This window comes from Calliphora vicina, chromosome 2 (assembly GCF_958450345.1).
Source record: "Calliphora vicina chromosome 2, idCalVici1.1, whole genome shotgun sequence".
NCBI classification, from domain to species: Eukaryota; Metazoa; Arthropoda; class Insecta; order Diptera; family Calliphoridae; genus Calliphora; species Calliphora vicina.
Genome location: NC_088781.1, coordinates 38,093,972 through 38,115,353, shown reverse-complemented (window position 1 = coordinate 38,115,353; position 21,382 = coordinate 38,093,972). Strand labels below are relative to the sequence as shown.

The 21,382-nt window shown below is 29.4% G+C and overlaps 2 protein-coding genes across 3 annotated transcripts in view; both read right to left on the bottom strand.

Annotated features, from left to right (window-relative positions):
• Positions 1 to 213: 213 nt before the first annotated feature.
• LOC135950392 (angiopoietin-related protein 2-like) lies at positions 214 to 7,168 on the bottom strand. The gene is made up of 8 exons (XM_065499939.1): positions 7,157 to 7,168; positions 6,979 to 7,091; positions 3,773 to 3,895; positions 3,641 to 3,718; positions 3,521 to 3,579; positions 1,095 to 1,182; positions 912 to 1,028; positions 214 to 853 (listed from the first exon to the last, which is right to left on the bottom strand). The coding sequence occupies exons 1-8, from the start codon at positions 7,166 to 7,168 to the stop codon at positions 214 to 216; spliced, it is 1,230 nt and encodes a 409-aa protein (XP_065356011.1).
• A 7,538-nt stretch (positions 7,169 to 14,706) lies between these two features.
• The window catches only part of LOC135951273 (angiopoietin-related protein 2-like), a 347,217-nt gene continuing 340,541 nt past the window's right edge, over positions 14,707 to 21,382 (bottom strand). Inside the window, exons 1-9 of one of the 2 annotated variants that reach the window (XM_065500891.1) lie at positions 19,413 to 19,532; positions 19,235 to 19,347; positions 18,963 to 19,085; positions 18,831 to 18,908; positions 18,713 to 18,771; positions 15,775 to 15,862; positions 15,596 to 15,712; positions 14,908 to 15,537; positions 14,707 to 14,839 (exon numbers count right to left, since the gene is read on the bottom strand). In XM_065500891.1, coding sequence (XP_065356963.1) covers positions 14,737 to 14,839; positions 14,908 to 15,537; positions 15,596 to 15,712; positions 15,775 to 15,862; positions 18,713 to 18,771; positions 18,831 to 18,908; positions 18,963 to 19,085; positions 19,235 to 19,347; positions 19,413 to 19,463 — 1,362 coding nt within the window. In that variant the 5' untranslated portion in view covers positions 19,464 to 19,532 and the 3' untranslated portion in view covers positions 14,707 to 14,736. Of the gene's footprint in view, positions 14,840 to 14,907; positions 15,538 to 15,595; positions 15,713 to 15,774; positions 15,863 to 18,712; positions 18,772 to 18,830; positions 18,909 to 18,962; positions 19,086 to 19,234; positions 19,348 to 19,412; positions 19,533 to 21,382 lie in introns of those variants that run through there. The other variant, XM_065500892.1, reaches the window with a different exon arrangement.

Here is a 21,382-nt window from a genome sequence, read left to right as displayed (position 1 = left end):
TGTCTAAATGATATTTATAAATTTAGTTTAAACATATATCAGACATTTAAAAACTTCTTATCATAAAATACATGATTTTATAACGATATACTCTTGGCTCTTGACTATCCCACCTTATACCGTCTGATGAATATAGACCAGTAGGATCTCTGAAATGTAAGTAATAACGATTAACTGGGAATATTTTTTAACAAAAATTTTAAACTAAATAACTTACGCACATCCACAAACATTAGTATACCACCATCCACCTTTTCTCGAATCCGCACAATTTAAATTGTTCGATCCGTCATTATCATAATCGATGGTGCTAAATTTTTGTTCCACATAAAGCGACATACCATCTACTGCTGTGCCATCATATTTTCCTAAAGATTTTAATTTATATATTTCCGTGGCAGCACCTACTAAAAAGTTATTATACAAGGCATAACTAGACACCCCTGAAGAAACTTCTACATGAACATATAATTGCTGGCGACCATTGTTGTTAGTGAGAGCATTTAAATTCTCCAGTCCAATCCAGTACTCTCCCTCGACATTACCAAATCCATTTACATAGTCAGACCAACGACGTGTAAAATTTTCTGAACCATCAATGCGTCTTAAAATGTGCATCCAATTACCACCAGCAATTTCCATGTCACAAAATACCATAATTTGTTTTGCTTTATTTCCAGGTAAATATATTTTGTAAAAACCACTTTTTTGAGTGCACTTGGTAGCTGATTTGCAATCAATTGGTTCAGAGTCCGGTTGGCAGTGCTCCTTTTTAAATTCTGGTATCTGATCAACACGTACATCAAATAATGGTTTTTTATCGTAGGCTTCGGAAGCTATAAAGCTAGATAATCTAGAAAGAAATTGTTTTTTTAAATTCTGAAAGAAAATTGGCTTATAAAATTATTTACTGTGTTGTGATGTTATCCATACGTAACTTTAAATCATTATTAGATTTACTTTCGGTTTCTTTATTTTTTATTAATTCTAAATAATTTTCTTCCAAATCGTTGTACTTTTCCTTCAATCTAAAATCAAATATAGAAGTGTGATTAAATCAATTTTAAGTAAAACTTATTTCATTATCAATATACCTTTTCTCCGATAACGTTACAGTATTTAATTCATCCAATAAATTTGAATAATTGCCTTTCATATCTGATATTTCCTGTACTAAAATTTCTTGGAAAGAAAATAATTGTTAAAAATTATTTTTGATACAATTTATCTGTTCGTTTGTCTACTTATTTTACTATATCCATTATTTATTTCTTTATTTCTTTGGGAGAAGACAAACAGGCCATCGGACCTTATACATTCCAAATTTGTGAAAATTTGGTACCCAGTAGAGTTCTTTATGACTATAAAATATGTTTAGTTCCTAAGAAATTTTAAATTCACTTTGGTTTGGCTTTTTTATATAAAAATGTTGTAAAACCGATACATAAATTCTTTTTAACCCCTTGACGAATATTGGTCCCATGGTATTGCTTATGAATACATTTACTTTAATGGACTTTAAAAAAATTGCAAATTTCTGAATGTTCATCGTGGCACTGTTTCAAAAGTCATTAAGTAGTTTAAGAAAGACTTGAACATTGAAAGAAAACCTGGATCAGGAAGAAAAAAATGTCTAACAGATATTGGTATGGCAAAAGAAGTCGAACAACTCTTTCGAAGAGCACCGAACACTTAAATGCAGTTCGTAAAGTTAAATGCTTTGATTCTTTTGTTCGGAGACCCAAAGCTAATGCTAGGTTGAAGTCGTATAAAGTTCAGAAAGTCCCAGATCGCAATGCAGTAAAGACCTTAGAAGCAAAAGAACAAGCTAGAAAATGAATGTCAAATTTTATTAAAAAACAAGTAAGAGAGCTATATTCGGCTGTGCCGAATCTTATATACCCATCACCACATTATACTTAAAAATATTTTTATTTAAACAAAATCAAAATTTTTTTTAATGTTTTAAAATTTTTTTTTTCCAAATTTTTTTTAAAAGTTTTTCCAAAATTTTTTTTTTTTTGAATTTCTTTAATTAATTTTTTTGGAAAAAGAATTTATGACAAACAAAAAATGTTTGATGAAAAAAAAATTCGGGTTAAAAAATATTTTTTCCGATTTTGACCCATTGTGTCCAACTTCCTATGGTCTTATATACGTCGTTGCAAAGGTCTTTGAAATATCTATCATTAGATATCCATATTGTCTATATTAATGACTTAGTAATCCAGATATAGATCAAAAATAGGTCAAAAATCGAGGTTGTCCTAGTTTTTTCCTTATATCTCAGCCATTTGTGGACCGATTTTCTCGATTTTAAATAGCGACCGAGCCGGAAGAATTTCGGAGATATTGATGTATGAATCGTGTATGTAAGTTATTTGGGGGCTTCGGAAAGTTGATTTCAACACACAGACGGACATGGCTATATCGATTCCGCTATCTATAACGATCCAGAATATATATACTTTATGGGGTCGCAAATGAAAAATGTGGAAATTACAAACGGAATGACAAACTTATATATACCCTTGCCACTCATGGTGAAGGGTATAAAAATGCACCTGTTGTGTGATGGATGATGAAACTTATGTACTGACAGACTTTTCACAACTTCCGCGTCAAGATTTTTATGATGAAGGTAACGTTCAAGAATAATACGGCACAAAAAAACAACCAAAATTCCCCAAGAAGTTGCTTTCGTGGCAAGTCATTTGCAGTTGTGGCAAAAGAAGCCAATTATTTGTGACATTAAACAAGATAAACCCAGAAATATATATTACGAAGTATCTAAAAAAACGCTTTTACCTTTCTTAAAATGCCACAGAGTGCCTTTATATTTCTGGCCCGAGTTTGCATCAGGCGACTATGAAAAAAAGGCAATTGAATAAATTAGCGTATTTTTCGGAATTTTTATATTGAACGGTTTAAGTTTTATTTAACTTAATACAAGTATAAGTTTATTATAAGTTATTACAAATAATTAAATTTGTATTAGCTCGAGAAACTCTCAGATTATCACTCTAAACTTTTTTTAATCAAAGGCTTATATGTAAAAAAAACTTTTTTCATATAATATTTTGTTTTGAAAATAACGAATTTCTAGCAAACAAATAAATCTATTCTAAACTATATGATAATGAAAATATTTAAAAAAAAAATGTTTTTAATAATAAATTCCATGCAATAGTTGTCTAATTTTTAGTTTTGTTATAAAGTTTAGAATACGAGGGTAAGATTCATTAGCTTTTTTAACATTGTTATTAAAAATGAGAGTATCAGTTCGTTATTATCGTTAAAGTAGGTACTTTTTGTTAGGTACATTGTAAAACATATAAACTTTGAAACTCTGAAAAATACAGACACAGAATTTTGAAATTGTGGAGAATCTTTAATGTTATATGGATATGGAGAATAAGTACCATCAAATTAGAAGAGATAATTTTTCGTTAAAAATTTTTGATTTGACCATATTGGAAATTTTCAATGCAAGCAAACAGTAAAATTATTTATTACTTACTCTGTTGGGATTCTAACTTTTCCATTTTACTTTCTACATTCTGTTGTTTGGCTTTGAAACTGAAAAATTGAGTTTTTCGTTTTCTAAAATTATACAAATTAAATTATTATTTTTACATACTTATCTGTCAAGACATCCAATTGAGTTTTTAATTCATCGAAAGATTGTTTATCCACATATTCCTGTTTGTTTTTAGAACTGAAAAGTAGCATTGTTTTACATTGTTTAAATGTAATATGTATGATTGCTTACTTATCTGTCAATGGATCCAAACGAGTTTTTAAATCATCAAGGTAGTGTTTAACAATACCAAAGTTTTCGAAAACCTGAACTTGAAATTTGTTGTCTATATGCGAGCCACCATCATAGGGATTTCTTAAAAATCAGAAATATGTAGTTAGTATTATATAAGTACATTAGGTTGTCCCGATTTTTTTTTTTGATTTCGCTAATGCAAGACATTATATTTCGCTATCCTTCAATTCGACACATATGTTTCGAAAAAACATGTTTCTCATCCAACGACGGGACAGCCTAATGTACATATTAGAGTGACAATCAGTTGTATGGAAAAAAATGTTTGTTAAAATTTTGAAGAGTGCCGGGTGGAATATTGTGACACTAGGCCTAAATGTTAAGTGCTGAAAATTTGAGCCAAATCGGGCAACGATTTCTGGACGCGCATCGAGGTCAAAGTTCAGATATATGCAAAATTTTACTGTTAATATGGAATAAATAGGTGAAACTCGTTAACTTTCTGCATTGTTTTCTAGAAATATGTAGATTTATTTATATTAATGAATATTACATTAAAAAAAAAGTTTTGGAAATTAACCCTGTATCTCCTTTGGTTCATAATGACCCAATACTGTATTATCGCCAAAATTAGAGAAAAATGCAAATTTTTCAGTTTTTGAAAAAATGTTGCTACTAAATAAATACTTTTGCAATTGAATGCAAAAGAATCGAAATATGTACGTAATTATCGTTGTAATGAAATATAAATGACAAAATTTGGTTAAAAAATGTTAAAGTTATTACAAATTCGCCAGACCATTAACGTGTTTCAGGCCACTTGAACAAAAAATTTAGGAAAAAAAATTAATATATTTCGAGAAAAATTAAAATAAAAGCTCATTTTTACTTAAAATATGTCCATATTTACTTGTATATAAGTTTTTGTCTTCGTAGGATACCGTTAACCTATTCGCAGGTATGGCCAAAAAAAATAATTTTTTTTAACGGCTGTTTCAAAACTCCATTTTCAAATTTTTAAAAATTTTGTTAAACAAATTTCAGATTTTTTCGATCATCACATTGGGGTTTATTGAGATCAAAATAGGGAATAAAAATATGAAAAAATTATGTCAATACCTCTTAAAGTTTTTCCGTACCTGCGATTTAAATTTTACATTTTTCAAGAAAAACTAATTTTTTGTCCATATTTAGGCGAATGAGTCCAATTTCCTTACTGTTATAAATTTTAAGTAAAACCTATTCATAATATTATAGTCCTTGTAATTTTAAATATGTTCTGAAAGTTTTACTGAAATCGGAAAACGATAACCTTTGAATCGTGAAGGTCAAAGGTCAAACTTTTCAATATTTGGAATTTCTTATGAAAAGATAGCGAAATGTTACATATTTTTGGGCCGATTTTCATGAAACTTGAAAATGGAGTTTTGAAACAGCCGTTAAAAAAAATTATTTTTTTTGGCCATACCTGCGAATAGGTTAACGGTATCCTACGAAGACAAAAACTTATATACAAGTAAATATGGACATATTTTAAGTAAAAATGAGCTTTTATTTTAATTTTTCTCGAAATATATTAATTTTTTTTCCTAAATTTTATGTTCAAGTGGCCTGAAACACGTTAATGGTCTGGCGAATTTGTAATAACTTTAACATTTTTTAACCAAATTTTGTCACTTATATCTCATTACAACGATAATTACGTACACATTTCGATTCTTTTGCATTCAATTGCAAAAGTATTTATTTAGTAGCAAAATTTTTAAAATATCTGGATAATTTGCATTTTTTCCGAATTTTGGCGATAATACAGTTTTTGGGTCATTTTGACACAAAGAAGATGCAGGGTTAACTTCCAAAAAAAATTTTTTAATGTAATATTCATTAATATAAATAAATCTATACATTTCTAGAAAACAATGCAGAAATTTAACGAGTTTCACCTATTTATCCCATATAAATAGTATAATTTTGCATATATCTGAACTTTGACCTCGATGCGCGTCCAGAAATCGTTGCCCGATTTGGCTCAAATTTTCAGCACTTAACATTTAGGCCTAGTGTCACAATATTCCACCCGGCACTCTTTGAAATCTAAAAAAAAAAAATCGGCTGTCACTCTAGTACATATGTGTTAGAGTTCGTTTGTGATCAGGTCACTTCATTTGTTTTTCGGGTATCATAATTTTTATACCCTGCACCACCATAGTGGGGAGGGTATAATGCGTTTGTGCAGATGTTTGTAACGCCCAACAATATTAGTCTAACACCCACCTTAAAGTATACCGCTAGACTTAGAATTACTTTCTGAGTCGATTAAACGATGTCCGTCCGTCCGTCCGTCTGGTCGGCTGGCTGGCTGGATGGCTATCCATGTAAACCTTGTGCGCAGAGTACAGGTCGCAATTTTGAAGATATTTCGTTCAAATTTTTTCGGCCCGAGGACCAAGCCTATTGAAACTGGCTGCAATTATTTCACCTAGCCCCCATACAAACGTCCTCCCGAAATTGGACTTTATCGGTCATAAATGTTTAATTTATATATGTATCTCCACAAATTCCGCTCCAAATACGTTTTATATATACAAAATTCATGTCACCAAATTCTGTTACGATCGGTCCATAATTAGTCAAAGCTCCCATATAGACCCGCTTCCGAAAATCACTTTAACAAAATTCAACATAGTAAACTTTCATATAGACACAAATCACACGACCTAATTTCAAGGTGATCGGTCCATAATTGGTCATAGCCCCCATATAAGGCTCACTTCCGAAACTCACTCAAAAATATAAGTTATTGAAATTTTAAAAGAAAAATGTTTTTACTCTTTTACTTTGTGTAGGGTATTATATGGTCGGGCTTGACCGACCATACATTCTTACTTGTTTTATGGAAGGTTTTTGCGTAAATAAAAATAATGGCGTCCTTTTTTTTGGAAAATGTTCACTCCTTGTGGTGGTTCTACGCACATAAAGACGCGGATTTTAAGTGTGATAGAAAGGAAATATTGGTACCGTTTTACTAAGCTTAAAATCGGTCAAGCCCGACCATATAATACCCGCATAAAACTTTTTAAATTTACTCTAATATGTATGTTTCTTTAACAACTTTTTATAAAATGTATACTTCAATCATAATCAATTTGGCTTGATTTTTTAATTTTAAATATTTATACAAGATTTGTTATAATTATACTCACTTTTCACTTACAGCATCCAGTCTTAGTTTCAATATATCAATAGATTTTTTAAGACTCTCTATCTCAACAAAAACATTTAAATTCATTTCGTTAACAGGATTCATTTCAGCGCTCTGGAAAAAATCATACCAAAATTAAAAATATTGAAAATAATTTAAACATTTAATAAAATATTTACCACCACACACATTATTATGGACATAATAATAATTAAATAATTTAAATTCATCTTAGTAATGTTGCTGAAGTGAAGCTTAATAACCAAGTGGCATGTTTTTAGAGACAAATTTCGAATTGCATTCATTATGAGCAATTAACAAGAAATTCAGAGTTGATAAGAAGCTAATTTCCGTTTAAAACTAATTCTGTTATCAGCATCCAACTAATTCATTAACAGTAATGCTTTTTGCAACTGTATCAATTAGAAGGGCCTTTATATGATCACGTTTAACAACACGCTTCTGAAACGTTAACGATAATATAATCTAATCTGATCTGCTTGTACACTAGGGTGGAGCGATTTTAAATTTTTTTCGTAATCGCTTTGGAATACCTGATAAAAGTTGCTTTTTTAACTCCTAAAAATACACAAAAAATTTCATTTGGTGGATCGTATATATAGAGGTGGCCCCACATCATTATAATAATACAAAAGTAAATGGTTCTAGAAAACGGGGGGAGTGGAGGTCCCCAATGCCCTCCTAATGTCTTGTAGTTTTGGATGTCCTCTATCAGTAAAAAAAATAACCAGTGATTAGGCCCACTTTTCTAAGCTAGAAGTACGATTGGGTATGAAATATGAATTAATTTTTCATGTAAAAATGTGTTTTTTTTAATTATTGTATATAATTATATTGACCTAACAATACATAAAAATATTTATATTCAACATAAACTAATGTTTATACAGTATAAGGTTGTTTAATGACCATATGAAAAATAGGCAATTTTTTGATTTTCAATTGTGTTGGTAAGTAATCTTTCGTACGTTTAACTTACTCATTAAAAGGCAACTTTATATCGCTATTCCATTGAAAACAAAAAACAAAAACAAAATTTCATACATTATCGCTCCACCTTATTGTACACGCAGAGAAAAAAGATTGTACGGCATGGTTACGACAACTACACTATGTTCTTTGTAACAATATATTATTGTCGTACACATATAAGTACTCAAACATATTATATTACTAGTTGTTTAGCTGTCCCTATCAGACAGGAAGAAAGGGAAAATCTGCTTGGCAGAAAAATTCATGTTACCAAATTTTATTATGATCGGTCAATAATTATCCATAGCTCCGATTTAAGACCCGCTTCCGAAAATCACCTTAACGTGCATAAATCTCCAAAAAATTTTGGTATACACATAAAATTCAACATAACTAACTTTAATATATTATATATAAATAGGCCACACGTTTTTTTGTGTTACAGTCAACCAATATTGATGAAACATATATGGTTTAAAAGGTTATTTTCTCTGCATATGCACAATATAAAAAGTTGTTTGAAAATTCTGTTCATAAAAGTGGTAAAAAGCATTTTAAAAGTGGCCGAATTTCGATCCTAGTAAGTATAAATCACTCGTCTTAATTTCATGGTGATCGGTCCATAATTGGTCATAGCTCCCATATAACGCCCACTTCCGCAAATCACTCACGAATACAAATTATTGAAATTTCAAAAGAAAAATGTTTTTGTTTAATTGCTTAAAGTAGGGTATTATATGGTCGGGCTTGACCGACCATACTTTCTTACTTGTCATACCCTTTACATTCCGTTTGTAATTTCAACATTTTTCATTTGCGACCCCACAAAGTATAATATATATATATATAAGGAAAAAACCAGGACAAAATATTTTTTAACCCCAGTTTTTTTTTAAATTTAAAATTAAAAAAAAACAATTAAAAAAAAACAACAGGAAAAAAAATTAAATTTTGTTAACTAAAAATATTTAAAATATTTATTTAAAAGTATAATTTGTTGAAGGGTATGTAAGATTCGGCACAGTCAAATATATCTCTCTTACTTGTTTTTTATTCTTGGCTTAACTCTTGAAAATGCAGAATATATTTGACCATGACTAAATACTGTTTTCGGAAAATATATTCCTACCTTTTCTAACGTCTGACCATGCGCTTTATTTATACTTATGGAGAATGCCAGCCTCATTGGAGCTATGTCAATTCTTGGTGCTTGCGGCCACGCCCCCTAATCCTCTCTATTCTCCGCCCGTAGTCCGAAGTCTTAGATCCGACTACTTTAGGCAACGCTTCATTGTAAGGACTGTATGCTTAAAATATATAGGACTATAAAAAAATGGAATTCTGCCACTCCCCTTTAATCCCTTAGGATTTTTCCTAGATTTGTTTTACTATATTCATGCCAATTTTCAGCTTTCTAGGCCATCATTGATCTTCAAAAAGCTCTGGATAGACAAACAACAGGAACACACAAATAAGGACATTATATTTATGGATAATCAAGTTTCTTGAAAATTACATAATCTTAATTTTACACTGTTGCAAAAGCATATGGTCTACGTATACATACATATGTTTCTTTTGAGTATAATAAGTCCGGTGTATGTTTTGGCATATTTGTTTGATCTTTAAAGACAGTTAACATTTGACTATTTTAGCTTTGTCCTTAATAGAATGTTGCATTTCGAAAATTCTGAATAAAAATTTAACACTGCACATTCAAGGCATTACAGCGAACATAGTTTTTAATCAAAATGAAAAATTAGTTAAAAATTCTCAGAACTTTTACAACCTACAAAAATATTTTTTTATAAATCAATTTTTAGGTTGTCATTAGTTTTATTTCTTAACTAGCTGACCCGAGAGACGTTGTCCTCGCATCTCCTACTAAAAAGTTATCATACAAAGCATAACTAGACACCCCTGAAGAAACTTCTACATGAACATATTATTGCTGGCGACCATTGTTGTTAGTGAGAGCATTTAAATTCTCCAAGCCTATCCAGTACACTCCCTCTACATTACCAAAACCATTTACATAGTCAGACCAACGACGTGTAAAATTTTCTGAACCATCAATGCGTCTTAAAATGTGCATCCAATTACCACCAGCAATTTCCATGTCACAAAATACCATAATTTGTTTTGCTTTATTTCCAGGTAAATATATTTTGTAATAACCACTTTTTTGAGAGCACTTGGTAACTGATTTGCAATCTATTGGTTCAGAGTCCGGTTGGCAGTGCTCTTTTTTAAATTCTAGTAGCTGATCAATACGTACGTCAAATAATGGTTTTTTATCGTAGGCCTCGGAAGCTATTAAGTAAGATAATCTAGAAAACAATTATTTTTGGTTTCTTTATTTGTTGCTAATTTTAAATACTTTTCTTCCAAATCGTGGATTATTGGCGAAGTTATTAGCGATTTTAGATATTGTGAGTTTTTATATAAAAAATCGATTTTTTGTCAGAAATATGTGTGATCAAAAAATTAGCCAAATCGGTTTAGCCGTTTTCCGATTTTAGATAAATTGAAAAAAGTGGGCGTAGAAGTGAGCGTGTAGAAGTGAAAACCTAGGTCTGAATATGATCAACATTTCAAAAAAAAATTGTCTTAATCGGTCCTGCCGTTCTCAACTGATGCAATTACCTACGAACGACAATTGATTTTTATTTATATAGAAGATACACATTTATGTACATCTAACTACAGCAATAGAAATACTTAATTTTGTATTTACCGCGAATTTTGTATTTACGCGTTTTTGGTGAAAATTATTTTAAAATTTTTATTAAAAACACTAGTTTTTTTTTATAGAAAAAAATCAATATTTGCACATATATATGGGGGATTTCATGTCAAGTGAACCAACTTTTGAAATCGATGTCTTCCGATCGGGATGAAATTTGCACCAAGGTTAGCTCTATTGGATAGTAACTCAGACACAATTTTTCAACAACATCGGTCGAGAACTCTCTGAGTTATAGGGGGTAAAATTTTGACAATTTGGTCAAACAGGGGTTTTTTCTTATCCATGTAACTTATTACCTATTGTTCTTAGCAAAATGTGTTCCAAATAGTATAGATAGCTATTTCTTCGATCTTTCGAAAAAAAATATTTAAAAAAAAAATAAAAAATTTTTAATATTTTTTTTCCGAAATCAAAAACTTTTTTGACTTTTTTTTAAAATACGCTATTTTTTTTATTTTTTTTTTTTTCTTAAAATAAAGTTTAGATATTTTCCTTGAACACCTACTTGGTCGCTTAGTGGGATGCGAGTGGGATATCTATCAAAATAAATATTTTGTAACTCAAAACATAAAATTTTTGACTTTTTTTGCAAAATCAAAAACTTTGTTGACTTTTTTTTTCAAAATGGACCCTTTTTTAATCTTTTTTTTTAGGTCAAACAAAAGCCTAGATATTATCCTTGAAGACCCTTTTGGTCGCTTAGTGGGATGCGAGTGGGATATCTATCAAAATAAATATTTTTTAACTCAAGACTTACAATTTTTGACTTTTTTTTTTGCAAATACGATTTTTTTTCCAAATGGGCCCTTTTTTTAAAATTTTTTTTGTAGTCAAAAGAAAGCTTAGGTCCATTCCTTTAAGATATTTTTAGTCCCTTAGTGGGATGCGAGTAGGATATCTATCAAAATAAATATTTTGTAACGCAAGACATACAATTTTTTAATTTTTTTTTGCAAAATCAAAATTTTTTTCCAATATGGGCCCTTTTTTAATTTTTTTTTTTTGCTCAAAAGAAAGCCTAGGTCCATTCCTTTAAGATATTTTTAGTCCCTTAGTGGGATGCGAGTGGGATATCTATCAAAATAAATGTTTTAACACAAAAATTGTATGTCTTGAGTTACAAAACATTTATTTTGATATATATCCCACTCGCATCCCACTAAGCGATCAAAACCATCTTAAAGGAATAGGCCTAAGCTTTCTTTATAGCAAAAAAAAAATTACAAAAAGGGCCCATTTTAAAAAAAAGTCAAAAAAGTTTTTGATTTTGCCAAAAAATCAAAAATTGTATATCTTGAGTTACAAAATATTTATTTTGATAGATATCCCACTCGTATCCCACTAAGGGACCTAAAATATCTTAAAGGAATGGACCTAAGCTTTCTTTTGACTAAAAAAAAATTTTTAAAAAAGGGCCCATTTTGAAAAAAAATTCGAATTTGCAAAAAAAAAGTCAATAATTGAATGTCTTGAGTTACAACATTTTTATTTTAATAGATATCCTACTCACATCTTCCTAAGTGACAAAATAGGTCTTAAAGGAAAAGACCTAAGCTTTCTTTTGAGCAAAAAAAATTTTTAAAAAAAAGTCCCATATTGGAAAAAAATTTCGATTTTGCAAAAAAAAATTAAAAAATTGTATGTCTTGCGTTACAAAATATTTATTTTGATAGATATCCCACTCGCATCCCACTAAGGGACTAAAAATATCTTAAAGGAATGGACCTAGGCTTTCTTTTGAGCAAAAAAAAAAAATTAAAAAAGGGCCCATATTGGAAAAAAATTTTGATTTTGCAAAAAAAAATTAAAAAATTGTATGTCTTGCGTTACAAAATATTTATTTTGATAGATATCCTACTCGCATCCCACTAAGGGACTAAAAATATCTTAAAGGAATGGACCTAAGCTTTCTTTTGACTACAAAAAGGGCCCATTTGGAAAAAAAATCGTATTTGCAAAAAAAAAAGTCAAAAATTGTAAGTCTTGAGTTAAAAAATATTTATTTTGATAGATATCCCACTCGCATCCCACTAAGCGACCAAAAGGGTCTTCAAGGATAATATCTAAGCTTTTGTTTGACCTAAAAAAAAAGATTAAAAAAGGGTCCATTTTGAAAAAAAAAAGTCAACAAAGTTTTTGATTTTGCAAAAAAAGTCAAAAATTTTATATTTTGAGTTACAAAATATTTATTTTGATAGATATCCCACTCGCATCCCACTAAGCGACCAAGTAGGTGTTCAAGGAAAATATCTAAACTTTATTTTAAGAAAAAAAAAAAATAAAAAAAAATAGCGTATTTTAAAAAAAAGTCAAAAAAGTTTTTGATTTCGGAAAAAAAATATTAAAAATTTTTTATTTTTTTTTTTAAATATTTTTTTTCGAAAGATCGAAGAAATAGCTATCTATACTATTTGGAACACATTTTGCTAAGAACAATAGGTAATAAGTTACATGGATAAGAAAAAACCCCTGTTTGACCAAATTGTCAAAATTTTACCCCCTATAACTCAGAGAGTTCTCGACCGATGTTGTTGAAAAATTGTGTCTGAGTTACTATCCAATAGAGCTAACCTTGGTGCAAATTTCATCCCGATCGGAAGACATCGATTTCAAAAGTTGGTTCACTTGACATGAAATCCCCCATATATTTATTTCTACACAGAGAAAACAGATTCGTGATAGCAACAGAATTTGTTGCCAATCGAATGATTCTACCTTAGTGACCGAATTTTACAGTTGTGGGTAAAAAATTTTAAACGGGGTAACAAAAGCTTGGTTGCTGTCAACTGACATTCTGTTGATAGAACCGAAAAATTCTATGTGTGCAACCGAATCATTCGATTGGTAACAAATTCGGTTGCTATCACGAATTTGTTTTCTATGTGTACATTATAACAGAAATACGGATAATTTAAGTAGTTTTTTCTTATGATCGGAGATAATTTATGATCACACAATAAATCTTTAGTCTAAATATAATCGTGGAGGTGTTAAACATTCAACTTGCGAACATTTTTATAATTTTTTTAAATACGTATGAAACATATGAAAAATTTTGTAAAACTTTGAGTTATTTGCCAAATATTTTAGTATATTTTCAGCAAATTTAAATTTTGTTTTTATATAAACAGTTTATTGATAAGTTTTTATTGTATATCGTAAAAATAATTTGAACTCTTTTACCAAAAGTAAATAAAGATTGTTTTGACTATGAAATGTCCCATATATGTTTTAGCAATTTCATTTTCCGCTGCACCAAACCAAAAGTCAATCTTGTTCCCCTGTGTTATTAATTAAAGCCTTTGACAGTTTTTTCTTTAACTTCGAATGGCTAGAAAGATATAAAATCTAAAATGGCAATAAAATTCCGCCATATTAACTTTCATAAAACCATAAATCCCTCTACAAAATTATGCAAGAATAATCTGGAAATGATGAGAGCTTAAATGTAATTATACCTTCTGTAAATGATGGTTATGCCCATAAATATCTTTGAATTTTCAAAAACTGCATAAAATTCTACATAAATAAGTTTAATGTAATATCGAAGCCATTTATCTTATATATAAAAAGAAATGTACATTTTGATGTCACCACTAATTGCGAAAACGGGTCGACCGATTTCAACCAAAATTTTAGATGGTTTATGTGAAGTTTTCACGAAATCGGCATAGTAGTTCCGGAGATATGGCATTCTTCTGTACGAGTGTTAGTAACTGAACTCCTCCGTAACGGCTGAGCCGATTTCGATGAAATTTTTTGTGTGTGTTTGAGTTTGTCCCTGGATGGTTTAGATTCGCAATGGGCGTGGCACCTCCCATACAAAATAAAAATTTATTATTGCATATCTGGAGTACTATTATAGTGGCAGTCTTCAAACTTTGTATGAGCTATGGCAGAACAACGTTTGCCGGGACAGCTAGTAATAAAATAATTTTAAAGCCAAATACTCGCAAGTAATTTTTATTTTTTGTCTAGATGATATTGATAAATTTTGTTTAAACATATGTAAGGCATTTAAAAACTTCGTATCATAAAATACATGATTTTATAATAATATACTCTCGACTTCTCACTAGTCCACCATACTCCGTTTGATCTATATAGACCTGTAGGGTTTCTGAAATGTAAGCAATAACGATTAAATGGGAATATTGTGTAACAACAATTTTAAACTAGATAACTTACGCATGTCCACAAGATTTAAACCACCCTCCTCCACCGCAATCCTTGGCACAATTTGAATACGATTCGTCATTATCATAATCGATGGTGCTAAATTTTTTGCCCGTATTAATAGACATACCATCTACTGCTGTGCCATCATATTGGCCTAAAGATTTTAATTTATATATGTCCGTGGCATCTCCTACTAAAAAGTTATCATACAAGGCATAACTAGACACCCCTGAAGAAACTTCTACATGTACATATAATTGCTGGCGACCATTGTTGTTAGTGAGAGCATTTAAATTCTCCAAGCCTATCCAGTACTCTCCCTCTACATTACCAAAACCATTTACATAGTCAGACCAACGACGTGTAAAATTTTCTGAACCATCAATGCGTCTTAAAATGTGCATCCAATTACCACCAGCAATTTCCATGTCACAAAATACCATAATTTGTTTTGCTTTATTTCCAGGTAAATATATTTTGTAATAACCACTTTTTTGAGTGCACTTGGTAGCTGATTTGCAATCAATTGCTTCAGAGTCCGGTTGGCAGTGCTCTTTTTTAAATTCTGGTAGCTGATCAACACGTACATCAAATAATGGTTTCTTATAGTAGGCTTCGGAAGCTATAACGTTTGATAATCTAGAAAGAAATTATTTTTTTAAATTCTGAAAGAAAATTGGCTTATAAAATTATTTACTGTATTGTGATGTTATCCATACGTAACTTTAAATCATTATTAGATTTACTTTCCGTTTCTGTATTTTTTATTAATTCTAAATACTTTTCTTCCAAATCGTTGTACTTTTCCTTCAATCTAAAATCAAATATAGAAGTGTGATTAAATCATTATCACATCAATATACCTTATCAATATACCTTTTCTCCGATAACGTTACAGTATTTAATTCATCCAATAAGTTTGAATAATTTCCTTTCATTTCGGATATTTCCTGTACTAAAATTTCTTGTAAAAAAAGTAAGTTAAAAATAGTTTTTGGAACTTTTTATCTGTTCGTTTGCCTGCTTATTTAACTATATCCATTATTTATCGACAATACATCGAACTTTATATGTTCTAAATTTGTGAAAAGTTGTTATATAGTAGAGTTTTTTATGGTTATATAAAATTTGTTGTTCCTAAGAAATTTCAAGTTCACTTTGATTTGGCTTTTTTCGAGAATCCTGTTGTAAAACTGATACATAAATTATTTTTAACCCCTTGTCGTATATTGGTCCCATAGTATTGCTTGTGAATACATAAACTTTAGTGGACTTTAAAAAATTGCAAATTTCTGAATGTTCATCGTGGCACTGTTTCAAAAGTCATTAATTAGTTTAAGGATGACTTGAACATTGAAAGAAAACCTAGATCTGGAAAAAAATTTCTAACAGAAGTCTAGCAACTCTTTCGAAGAGCACCGAAGACTTCAATATCTTCTATATAGTTAAATGCTCTGATTCTTTTGTGCACAGGGCCAAAGCTACAGCTGGGTTGAAGTCGTATAAAGTTCAGTAAGTTCCAGATCGCAATGAGTTAAAGAACTTAGAAGCAAACGGACGAGCTAGAAAATTAATGTCAAATTTTATTAAAAATAAAATACAGCTGTTGTGTGATGTATGATGAAACCTATGTACTGGCAGATTTTTCACAACTTCCGGATCAAGATTTTTTTGATGAAGGTAATGTTCAAGAATAAATAAATTTCTTGTGTGGCAAGCTATTTGCAGCTGTGACAAAAAAAGTCAATCATTTGCGGCCTTAAGCACGATAAACCCAGCAATATATATTACGGAGTATCTACCAAAAACGTTTTTACCTTTCATAAATGCCACGGAGTGCATTCATATTTATGGCCCAATTTGGCATCATGCGACTATGGAAAAAAGCACTTGAGTGTAATTCAAACAATAATGTAAATTTTCACCACGGGAGGCTAATTGACCCAACTGTCCAGAACATCGGCCTATAGAAAATTATTGGGCTCTTGTAAAAACTAATTAAAAAACACAGTAAAGGTATCTCTCATCCAAAAAGGTAAGGGACAGTAAACTAAACAATCTTTAAATGGAGGATTTACTTTAAAGATTATATTTTAATATTTAATGAATTTGTACAATATCATAATCATAATATTAATAGGCAAGTCGATTTCTTTAGACCCCTTTAGACCCCATTCAATTTGGGAAAGAAATATACCATTTTAAAGGGATTTATTCACGGAAGTGCAGAATATATATTTTATTGAAATCGCTTCAGTTTTTTTAGGAGTTATAAGCGTTTAAAGATGTTATTAACACATATGCAAAAACGTGTACATGTGAACCTTAAGCTATAATGTAAACAAAGCAATGCGTGTTTGTCCAATTTGTTGTTGTAAATAAATATGAGAAACAATTAAACAGTTGATTGATTTCGCTCTGTTTTAAGTGAGAGTTGTTATAGAAAACAAAGAACAAGACTTTAGTAATTTAAATTCGCTTTAATAAATACATATATTTTTAAGGTGTTTTTTTTATTTTCTAATTCCCATATGCATAAACAATTTTTAAATTTATCAAAGGTTTATAAAACAAAATTTCCATTAAAAATTTGTTTTATATACCTTTGACAAATTTAAAAAACTTTTTATGTATATGGGGGTCAATATGTAATTGTACATACATAAGTAAATAGTTATTTTATAATATGTTCAGAACTATAATTGTGACCAACGGTTTATCACTGCATGCAGTTTAATGAAAAAGGGACGGGTCGGAAAAAATGGTAAGTCGCCTCCCAACAAAGTAAATAGCTATTTCTAAATATTTTGTGAACTATAGTCTTGCAATTATATATAATTGCAAGATTCTTCAAACTTAGTCTAAATGGCTCTTTTATAATTTTGCATAGTTTCGCTAAAATTAATCGGGATGGGAATAGTGGGCGTGGCACACCCTATACAAAAGTATATAATTTATTTTGAATATATGGAGAACTAAATTCTTAAAGAATTTTAACTCTGTTCCCTGTTCGAAGCTTAATATTTACATAAAAGAGCAGTGGGGTGTTCTATCCCATATAAAATTAGTTAGTTATTTTCGAATATCAAGTGAACTGTAATTGGGAGAATCTAAAATTTTGTATGTGTTATTTTCGTATTTCCATGCATATTTTTTTTAATTTTACTAGATTAATTTTACTAACGTACATATTTTTAAGAATTTTCATATTGAAAGGTTTAAGTTTTATTTAACTTAATACAAGCAAAAGTTTTTTTGGACTCACTCTTTATTAAAAATAAAACAATTCTAATTAGCTTAACACTCTGAGCTTTATATAACCAAAGGCTTATATGTGAATAAGATCTTTGTTCAAGGACGACTTTCAGTGCAATATTTTGTTTTGAAAATAACGAATTTCTAGAAAGAAAAAAATAAATCCAACCTCCGTATTCTAAACTTTATGATAATGAACAAATTAAAAAAAAATGTTTTTAATAACAATTTCCATGCAATAGTTGTCTAATTTTTAGTTTTGTTATAAAATTCAGAATACGAGGGTAAGCTTTATTAGTTTTAATATGTATGTTATTTAAAATGAGACTATCAGTTCGTTATTATCGTTAAAGTTAGATACTTTTTGTTGGGTACATTTTGAAACACTGAAAAAAAACAGATCTAGAATTTTGAAATTCTGGAGAATCTTAAATTTTATATAGATATGGAGAACAGGTTTCCCAAATATCATCGTAATTAGAACAGATAATTTTTCATTCAAAAATTTAGTTTTGGAAATTCTCAAAGCAAGCAAACAGTCAAATTATTTATTACTTACTCTGTTGGGATTCTAACTTTTCCATTTTACTGTCTACATTCTGTTGTTTGGCTTTGAAACTGAAAAATTGTGTTTCTTTTTCTAAAATTATACTAATTAAATTATTATTTTTACATACTTATCTGTCAAGATATCCAATTGAGTTTTTAATTCATCGAACGATTGTTTATCCACATATTCCTGTTTGTTTTTAGAACTGAAAAGTAGCATTGTTTTACATTGTGTAAATGTAATTTGTATGATTGCTTACTTATCTATCAATGAATCCATACGAGTATTTAAAACATCAAGATATTGTTTAACAGCACCAAAGTTTTCGAAAACCTGAGATTGAAATTTTTTGTCTATAAGCGAGCCACCATCATAGGGATTTCTTAAAAATCAGAAATATGTAGTAAGTATTATTTATATACATAAGTTTGTTTAACAAATTTTTATAAAATGTGTACTTCAATCATAATCAATTTGGTTTGTTTTTTAATTTTAAATATTTATCCAAGATTCGTTAATTCTTAAACTCACTTGTCACTTACAGCATCCAGTCGTACTTTCAATATATCAATAGATTTTTTAAGACTCTCTATCTCCACAAAAACATTTAAATTCATTTCATTAACAGTGTTCATCTCAGAGCTCTGCAAAAAATCACACCAAAATTACAAATATTAAAAATTATTTAAAAATTTAATGAAATTCTTACCACTCCACACTTTATTATGGACACAATAATAATTAAATAATTTAAATACATCGTAGTAATGTTGTTGAAGTGAAGCTTAATAGCCAAGTGTCATGTTTTCAGAGACAAATGCAATTCGATTGCATTCATTACGAATAATTAAGAAGAAATTCAGAGATGATAAGAAACTAATTTCCGTTTAAAAAGAATTCTGTTATCAGTATTAAATTAACGCATCAATGATTTTTGCAACTGTATTAATTGCAAACGCCTTTATATGATCACATTTTACGACACACTTCTGAAAAATTAACGATAATAGAATCTAATCTGATCTGCTTGTACACGCAGAGAAAAAACACTGTGTTCTTTTTAACAATATATTATTGTCGTACATGAGAGTTATGACCAATTATGGACCGATCACCATAAAATTAGGTCTTGTGATTTATGTCTATATGAAAGTTATTTATGTTGAATTTTGTGTATATACTAGGGTATTCAATTAATCGGGTTTCTGGTTTAATCGGTTAACCGAGCAAATAATTAATCGGTGTTTTGATTTATTCGGTTAATAATCGGGTAATTTAAAATTATTCGATTAACCGAATAATGTCTATTTTAATTTTAAATTGAAAATACAACCACGAATTTTGTGTACAAAAACATATAAAACAAACAAAACGTAGGATTTTAGTGAGATCTTCTGAAATAATCTTTTAAAAAAAGAATATATTTAATTTTTTTCCTTTTAGACGATTTTTTTTCTTTAGATTTAAATAAACTTGGCTTGGAAAAAACTCTCTTGCTGATTGTAGATGTTGGAGAATTGAAAGCATGATAAAGAATATCCAATATCTCAGTTTTTTCTCACAAAACATTTTTCTTGGATGTTCGAAAAAATATACATATAATTTTAATTTGAAATTTGTATTTGAATTGAAATGGAAAAATAAATACAAAAAATATGTTAAAATGCAAAAAAAAGGAATTTCGGTTAATCGGTTAATCGACACAAATTAATCGGTTTATTTGTTATTTGAAAATTGGCAATTTTAAATTATTCGAACAGTTAACCGTCAAAAATTAATCGGTTAACCGATTAACGGTTAATCGATTGAATACCCTAGTATATACCAACATTTTTAAGTGATTTAAGCACGTTAAAGTGATTTTCGGAAGCGGGTCTTTATGGGAGCTATGACTAATTATGGACCGATCGTAACAAAATTTGGTGACATGAATTTTGTATATATAAAACTTATTTGGAGCGAAATTTGTGTAGATAGATAAAGTCCAATTTCGAGAGGACATTTGTATGGGGGCTAGGTGTTTGGACCGATTTCAGCCAGTTTCAATAGGCTTCGTCCTTGGGCCGAAAAAATTAATTTACGATTCACATGATTGTATCAACCACATACAGTGGTTGACAAAACAATATTCCATTCCAAAATTTAAAGTATTTTTTTAAAATAAAAATTTTTTTTTTTAGTAACTATTTTACTTGTATAGTTTTATTTATATAAATTAACTAAAAAAACAAACAACATAATTAATTATATTCTGAAAATTGGGAACAAAATTAAAAATATTCACTATTTCGCTACTGACAAAACAATGGAAACTTTTAAACTTCTGCAAGAAAGAAGTGTAAAACGAAAATAATATTTAAAAGAACGATTTAAAAAGCATCCTGTTTACAGTTATTTAATTTTATTTTTAAATTCTGGTAATTTTTCACAATTTCATTTTCTAAGTTTTTCACATAATTGCTTTTTTTCAAACGAAAATGCCTAAAGTTAAGATTTGTGAAGACTTAATTAAATAATTAACGATTTTAAAGCTGGTTTAAAACAAAAAAGTAACTGTGACAAATATTCAATAAATAAATCAGCAGTTTCAAAAATTATAAAGAAATTTCGTGAGACCGGTTCTGTAAAAACTGAACATTTAGGTGGAAGACCTCGTAAGACTACTCCTAGACAAGATAA